We start from the raw sequence: 8960 nt of genomic DNA, 5'->3' as shown, positions 1-8960 counted from the left end.
TTCTGACAGTACGTAATATAGTCAATATTCTTCATCAACATCTTAATTCAAAGGCATCAATTCATTCTTCCTTATTCATTGTCCAGCTTTCTCATACATATGAGGCAATTGAAAATACCATGGCTTGAGTCAGGGGCACCTTAGTCCTTAAAGTCACGTATTTGTTTCTAAACACTTTAAAGAGGTCTTTTACAGAAGATTTGCTCAATGCAGGACATCATTTGAATTCTGGACTGTTGTTTCCATGGGCTTAATAGTGTGAAATGAAAATCTACAAAGTGTAAAATAAAACCCACACACACACAGACCAAGAGACAGTCATATGAACCCAACAAGGGAATGCTGAGTGGTTTAAATCAGGAAAAGTAAAATGAAATCCTTGACAACTTCATCCTTTTCCCCATTCATCATGATGTTGCTCGTTAGTACAATTGTGAGGATTTTTGTTTTCTTCATGTTGAGGTGCAATCCATACTGAAGGCTGTAGTCTTTGATCTTTATCAGTAAATGCTTCAAGTCCTCTTCATTTTCAGCAAGGAAGGTTGTGTCATCTGCATATCACAAGTTGTTAATGCGACTTCCTATAGGTCTTTGTATACTTCAGCTTCTCAGATTATTTGCTCAGCATATACTCCGAATAAGTATGGTGAAAGGATACAACCCTGAGTCACACCTTTCCTGATTTAAACCACTCAGCATTCCCTTGTTAGGTTCATATGACTGTCTCTTGGTCTGTGTGTGCGTAGGTTTTACTAAGGAAGATACTCTCGAATGTTTAGATAATCATTCCTTGAATGTCTAGAGCATTTGCAAGAAGAGCACTTTATAACTGGACTGCCAGATTGAAGAAATGTAAAAGCACTTTTAAGTCATTATGAACAAATTTTTCTACTTTTGCAACACACCAGCTCTTGGCAGGTCCATGCTGAAAATTGAATAAAGGTGTTCAACTAAAGAAATTATTCACTCAGGGAACAAATTAACATTTATTATGACTGAATAGTCATTTACGTTTTTATTATTTTCCTTTTACACACTCATATGCAATCAGAAGTCGATTAACAGAGTATCATGAATTCTATTTTATTTAAGCTTATGGCAAATCAATATAAAGAAAAATAAGTAATTACCCATCTTTAAGTGGAAATTTCATGATCAGGCATAGATATTCAAGCTACAAATGCAGTATTCACTTTATAAAATAATTGCTTTTCTCCTTGCAGATTAACTATTTCTAACCTCTGCTTTCCCCACATCTACTGAAACAATGCAGCCAAACAAGAGTGTAACTGAGTTCATACTGTTAGGATTGACACAGGATCCTATAAGGCAGAAAATCGTGTTCATAATCTTCTTAATCTTCAACACTGGAACTGTGGTGGGGAATTTGATTATTATTGTGACCATCAAGTTCGGTCGGACTTTTGGGAGTCCCATGTACTTCTTCCTATTTTATTTGTCCGTTGCTGATACCTGCTATTCAACTTCCATAGCCCCTAGACTAATTGTGGATGCTCCCTCTGCAAAGAAAGTTATATCCTATAACGAGTGTATGACACAAGTTTTTGCACTGCATTTATTTGGATCCATGGAGATCTTTGTCCTTGTCCTCATGGCTGTTGATCGCTATGTGGCCATCTGTAATTCCTTGCATTACCCGACCATCATGAGACAACAAGTTTGTATCATGTTGATTACTCTTGCCTGGATAGGGTCTTTTATACATTCTGTAACTCAGATTGTGCTGGTTTTGAAACTACCCTTCTGTAGATCAAATTTAATTGATCATTACTGCTGTGATTTGCAGCCCTTGTTGGAACTTGCTTGTACGGACACTTATGGGATAAACTTACTGTTTGTGTCCAACAGTGGGGCCATTTGCTTAATCAGTTTCTTGCTTCTGATGATCTCATACTTTGTTATCTTACATTCGCTGAGAAACCACTGTGCAGAAGGGAGGAAAAAAACCCTTTTAACTTGCACCTCACACATCATTGTGGTTGTCTTATTCTTTGGCCCGGGTATATTTATATATACACACCCATCAACCACTTTCCCCATGGACAAGATGATGACAGTATTTTATACCATTGGGACACCCTTTCTCAACCCATTCATCTACACACTAAGGAATGCAGAAGTGAAAAATGCCATGAAAAAGTTGTGGAGTATCAAACCTAAGAAAGCAAACGACAAAATGAGGGTATGATTATATATTCAGTAATGTGACTTAATCTGTACAGACATCAAATGTTAGTTTGTGATTATTGTAGGAATAACATCCAATCATATATAAGGTGAGGCCCTGGTGGCACAATGGTTAAGAACCATGGCATGCTACGGATGCAAACCAAAAAGGATGGCAGTTCAAATCTACCAGACTTTCCTTGGAAAGCCTATGGGACAGTTTTACACTTTCCTATAATGTTGCTAAGAGTTTTTTTTTTTTTTTTTTTAACTTTACAAACAAGATGAATATCTAGCATCATCTTATGTGTCAGGGCTAGATATTGGGTCAGAATAATTTAGAGAGTTGTGGACCAAGCTGACCTCAGCTTGACTCAGTCTTTTCCTGAGAGCTCAATTCTGACGTTGCTGACATGAACTATACATAATAGTTCTGAATCTGTATTCTTTGGCTTGATAAGAAAGATATTTATATAATCATAGCCGTGCAAACTTGTGAAAAGCCATAAGCAAAATGCAACTGATTCTCTATGATCTTTAAATCTGTCTATAATACATTTTGAATTAGATATCCAACTTCCTCTTTAACACCTCCAGGGCAACTGAGTTCATTGTGTCAAGATCTTCCACTCTATTTTATCACAGTTTGTCTTTGAAGAGTTCCATGTTTCTGAATCAGAGAGTTTTTTTTTTGAACTTACTGATATTCTAAAATGAATTATTTCACATTGATTCCTTTGGACATTAAGACAATAAAAGGGACTTTAGAAAGCATATTTACCACCTTAAAAATAGCTAAAACTAAAAAATAAGCAAAAAGTATTTAGAAATTCCTGCAAAACAGAACATATGTATTTAAACTTATGGATCATCTGTTTTATACGTATGTCTGAAGGAAATGTAATTGGGAAGAGCAGAATATAAACTAAGTGACAACACAAGAATTAATAGGTCTTTGAACTATCTGTATGGGATCATATTGACAACAGCAACTCTGAAGATTAGATAGGAAACAAGAGGTAGTCTGTTTATGTTAATGTAGGAGGAATAATAAGGAAAAAGAGGGTGCAAATGGTTTCAGAACTTAAAGAATGTAATCAATGTTATTGAATAGTAAGTGTACTCATTGTTGAATTGGTGTATATGCTCTGTATATTTCCAACAACAATAACAAAGGTAAAATAAATTATTAAAAAAAAAAGATTTAATATGTCTTTGAAGCTCAAAAAAAAATGTGTACCTTGATGTATTTCTAAATAGATCTTGGCCAAATGGCACTAAATTGCTGTCTATCTTAATTGTCCTGGTGCTTCTGGGCATTATCTGGCCCTGCATACTTTCTATCTTTGCATTAGCCTGGCTTAGACACTGTTTCTCTGAAGGCCCCAAAATGCTACAATTAGAGCAATTCAGAAAATCCTTCTGAATCTGTGCTAGCTCTCTGAAGAGTAGTGGCAAATGTAAATGTTAGCCTGGAATAATATTAGATCACCTATCAGGAAATCTGAGATGAAGGACAAAGAGAACCGAAGACAGGTGTTGACAGTTCACATACGGATCATATCAAGAATAACCTAGGTGTGTAGAAGTAGGTAGCCCAGTAAAATAAATGACCTGCAGGATCTTGATTGGGAACAGGTTATTTGCTGTCAGGGACTAACTTTGTTGAAATACATGGCTGATAAATGGGATACAAAAGAAAAGAAAAGAAAAAAGTGACATTCTTTACTCTGTACACTTGATAAAAGGACAAGGATGTATTATTAAATAAAAAGTATGGAAAAATCAGAGGAAATCTAAAATTAAAGTGTAGAAAGCTTTTATTCATCCTCATTTGTACACACTGAAATTCAGTGTTGTCTCTCTCTCTCTCCCCAGCATACACAAATTCCTGAATTCAAGTTTTCTCATACATTTAAAATTTCAGGAACTCAGATTTTAGAGTTTACATATAAAAACAAAAATCCAAACACCAAGCGTTCACAATAATGGGAAGGGGAAATAAATAAGACAAGTGAAAGCAAAACTTTGAAAGTAAGGTAAGGAATGTTTCTGGCTGTACTTCAGAATGCTCCTTAGAAACAAGGATAGTGAGACTTGGTCACACTTAACTTGGCCATATTATCAGGAAGGACCAGTCCCTGAAGAACATCATGTATGCTAATGCAGATTGTCAGTGAGAAAGAGGAAGACCCTTAACAAGATGTATTGACACAGTGGCTGCAATAATGGGCTCAAACATAGCAAAAATTGTGATGATCACGCAGGACTGGGGAATGTTTCATTCTGTTGTGCATGAGGTCACTATGAGCCAGAGAGAAATTGAAGGCAACCAACAACAGCAACAACAAGGAATGTTTGGGAAATACAATGCTAAAGAGTTTGAGAATCCAATCACAAAGAACATGTGTACCAGAAAGAACGGTACAATTGAACGACGTTGGGGTATTCAGTGATTGGAACCAGGTCACTAGGTCAGACTAACCACGGCCTTTCATGCGTCTTCCCTTCCTTTAGGAAAAACTGAAGTCAGGGCACACTCTTGCACCTCAGGCAAGAAGCTCCAACCAAACCCACAGTTATCTTCAAGGAAAAAAAAATAAAAGAAAATTACCAACAACTCCATTTCCCTCTCTCAGTAATGGGGGGGGTCCATCATTGACAGAGCCGAACACTTGGGCTTCTTTTACTAAAACATTATATGCTTGACTGGAATGTGGAAACATAAGTCAAAGACCTGTTGTCATAATCTGATATTTTCCTAGGTATTTAAACAAAGATATTTGGAGAAAACAGCTAGTCCAAAGTTGTGATGGACAAAATACAGATTGTGGCCAATTTTAATAAACTTACCAAAACACCAAATAAAATAAGACAATTTCTGCCCTTTCAGATAAACAGATATCTAAGCAATACCCTGGTGGTGTAGTGGTTAAGATTTTGGTTGCTAACCAAAAGGTCAGCAGCTCAAATCCAGCAACCACTCCTTAGAAACTCTATGGGGGAAGTTCTACTCTGTCCTGTAAAGTCAATATGAGTTGGAATCAACTTGACAGCAATGGGTTAATCGACATTTTAGTAAAATCAAAATGTTCTGTGAAAAATGGTGTTTTTGATAGATAATAAAGGACCAACAATTTGAATTAAATATTACTTTGAAATATCTAGGATACATACAGACCCTACCATAGGTGACTCTGAGGTCTTGAGGAAAATACTAGAATAGCCTGTTGTTGTTGCTGTTAGATGCCATCGAGTCGGTTCCGACTCATAGCAACCCTATGCACAACAGAACGAAACACTGCCCGGTCCTGAGCCATCCTTACAATCGTGTTATGCTTAAGCTCATTGTTGCAGCCACTATGTCAATCCACCTTGTTGAGGGTCTTCCTCTTTTCCGCTGACCCTGTACTCTGCCAAGGACGATGCCCTTCTCCAGTGATTAATCCCTCCTGACAACATGTCCAACGTGCGTAAGACACAGTTTCGCCATCTTTGCCTCTAAGGAGCATTCTGGCCACACTTCTTCCGAGACAGATTTGTTAGTTCTTTTGGCAGTCCATGGTATAACAATATGCTTCTCCAACAACTCAATTCAAAAGAAGGATGTTTACCTGTGTCTTATTGACTATGCAAAGGCATTCAACTGTGTGTATCATAACAAATTATGGATATCATTGCGAAGAATGGGAACTCCAGAATGCTTAATTGTGCTCGTGAGGAACCTTTATGTACATCAAAAGGCAGTTGTTCAGACAGAACAAGGGGATACTGATTGGTTTAAAGTCAGGAAAGGTGTGCGTCAAGGTTGTATTCTTTCATCATACCTATTTAATCTGTATGCTGAGCAAATAATACAAGAAATTGGACTATATGAAGAAGAATGGGGCATCAGGATTAGAGGAAGACTCATTAACAACCTGCATTATGCAGATGACACAACCTTACTTGCTGAAAGTGAAGAGGGCCTAAAGCACTTACTAATGAAGATCAAAGACCACAGCCTACAGTATGGACTGCACCTCAACATAAAGAAAACAAAAATCCTCACACCTGGACCAACGAGCAACATCATGATAAACGGAGAAAAGATTGAAGTGGTCAATGATTTCATTTTACTTGGATCCACAATCAACAGGCATGAAGCAGCAGTAAAGAAATCAAAAGATGCATTGCATTGGGCAAATCTGCTGCAAGTACGTCTTCAAAGTGTTGAAGAGCAAAGATGTCACCCTGAAGACTAAGGTGTACCTGACCCAAGCCATGTTATTTTCAATCACATCATATGCATGTGAAAGCTAGACAATGAATAAGGAAGACTGAAGAAAAGTTCACACTTTTGAATTGTGGTGTTGGCGAAGAATATTGAAGAATAGCCTAGAAGTCTCTAAATCAGTTCCCCTCAATGGACACCTAGACAGAGTTATAGAGTTGAAGGAATGGGTAAAGGATAGGAAGAGTGTGACTGAGACAGGAAGTCATATAGAATTGTATCATTCACAATCTAATATGGCCTTCAGACTTTCCTTTTGTCCTCATCCTAAACTTTTAAGCTTCTTTCAGCCAGGTGATTTCTGACCATCCTGGGACTTAAATAATGTGCCTATGCATATGAGTGTTCATAAGCTATCATAACCTATTCCAATAATAAAATTAAGAAATGGGGTATGTTTCAACTTCCAATAAAATCATATACTAATGGATAGAAGTTCTAAAATTATGCATTAATGACCCAAATGCTCATAATCACATGCTAAGCAAAACAGCTGATCAAGTTCTTTTATACATTTGTTTATCAGATATGTTTGTAGATGAAACATTGCACCAGGCTGGAAAACGAGTGCTAGAAAGAAAAACTAAAAAAACAATTAATCTTAGTTCGAAAGATTTTGTTTGTTGGCTTAATATATAATGGCATTGAATTTTTTGCCAATAAAATTTTTGTGTCCTCTTTAAAAAAAATGATAAGACTTCATGATTTTTTTTTTTTTTGCATGGCATTTTTTGATGGGATTGATTTTTTCACTAACCTCCCCTGAAGACCCCCAAATCTTCCAGTACCATACTCAGTACACACCCACACACACATTTCATGTTTCTTTCCTTAAAAAAAAAATCCAAGTACTCCTTAAAAAAAAATGTAGCACATAAAACCAAATCGAAAAGAACTATAAATAACTAACTGATCAAAGCTAATTTCTTTTGTAATGTATATAATGTCTTCCCTGCTCCTTCAAGTCTTTTGGGACACCAAGAGGAAAAGAAAAAAAAAAATTTAGTTAGATGCATGCAATGCCAGAAATGAAATACCAAAAGAAGGTCCTGGCCCAAAAGATGAGAATCCTCTCTTTATGTTTTTTCTTGGATTTCCCCATGACTGTGGGGGAGGAGTAACTCGAAGAAGACAAAGTCATGCAACCATTCTGTAGAGAAAAAAACGAGTGCTTGGACAAGGAAAAATGTCTGCAGAAAAGGGATCCAAGACACAGAGCTGAGATTGGCTTTTGTGATTTGTAATAAGTGGAGGTAAATTTTAACTGAAATAGCAGTGCCTCCTCAATGGCAGAAAATAAATAACTAAAAAGACCTCATAAGAGACTGATAGTCTGATGAATTTCATTCTCGTCCTAACAGGCACATGGGAATGTGAGTTAAAGTTTTTGTCCTTTAAGACATCACTCATTTTTTTATCAATGCATGATTATTTATAAACAGATGCAATGCTGGAAGTGCTCACTTGTCTCTACCAAGAGATTTGGAAGACAGCTACTTGGCCAACCGACTGGGAAAAATCCATATTTTTGCTCATCCCGAAGAAAGGTGATCCAACAGAATGTAGAAATTATTGAACAATATCATTAATATCATATACAAGTAAAATTTTGCTCAAGATCATTCAAAAGTAGTTGCAATAGTACATTGACGGGAACTGCCAGAAATTCAAGCTGGATTCAGAAGGGAGTGTGGAACAAGGGATATCATTGCCAATATAAAATGGATCTTGGCTGAAAGCAGAGAATGCCAGAAAGATGTTTACCTGTGTTTTATTCACTATGCAAAGGCATTTGACTGCGTGGATCATAACAAATTATGGATAACATTGCAAAGAATGGGAATTCCAGAGCACAATGGTGCTCATGAGGAACCTATACTAGACCAAGAGGCAGTTCTGCAAACAGAAGAAGGGATACTGCATGGTTTAAAGTCTGAAAAGATGTGTATCAAGGTTGTATCTTTTCACCATACTGATTTAATTTGCATGTTGAGAAAACAGTCTGAGAAAATGGACTATATGAAGAAGAATGGGATATCAGGATTGGAGGAAGACTCATTAACAACCTACGTTATGCAGATGACACAATTTTCCTTGCTGAAAGTGAAGAGGACTTGAAGCACTTACTGGTGAAGATCGAAGACCACAGCCTTCATTATGGAGTACACCTCAACATAAAGGAAAAGAAAATCCTCACAACTGGACCAGTAAGCAACATCATGATGAATAGAGAAAAGATTGAAGTTGTCAAGGATTTCATTTTACTTGGAGCCACAATCAACAATCCTGGAATCAGCAGTCAAGAAATCAAATGACATATTGCATTGGGCAAATCCGCTACAAAAGACCTCTTTAAAGTGTTAGAAAGCAAATATATTACCTTGAAGATTAAGGTATGCCTGGCCCAAATTGTAGCATTTTCATTTACTTCATATGCTTACAAAAGCTGGATAATGAGTAAAGAAGACTAAAGAAGAATTGATGCCAATTAGTGTTGGGG

At 36.7% G+C, this 8960-nt stretch overlaps 1 protein-coding gene across 1 annotated transcript; it reads left to right on the top strand.

Annotated features, from left to right (window-relative positions):
- The first annotated feature begins 1267 nt into the window (after window positions 1-1267).
- LOC135228532 (olfactory receptor 4C11-like) lies at window positions 1268-2209 on the top strand. The gene has a single exon (XM_064275168.1). It carries the CDS (start codon window positions 1268-1270, stop codon window positions 2207-2209), a length of 942 nt encoding a protein of 313 aa, XP_064131238.1.
- Window positions 2210-8960: the final 6751 nt, after the last annotated feature.

Source organism: Loxodonta africana, chromosome 22 (assembly GCF_030014295.1).
Source record: "Loxodonta africana isolate mLoxAfr1 chromosome 22, mLoxAfr1.hap2, whole genome shotgun sequence".
In the NCBI taxonomy this organism is placed as follows: Eukaryota; Metazoa; Chordata; class Mammalia; order Proboscidea; family Elephantidae; genus Loxodonta; species Loxodonta africana.
The sequence above is the reverse complement of the archived record's forward strand: the minus strand, read 5'-3'. Positions and strand labels throughout refer to the sequence as shown.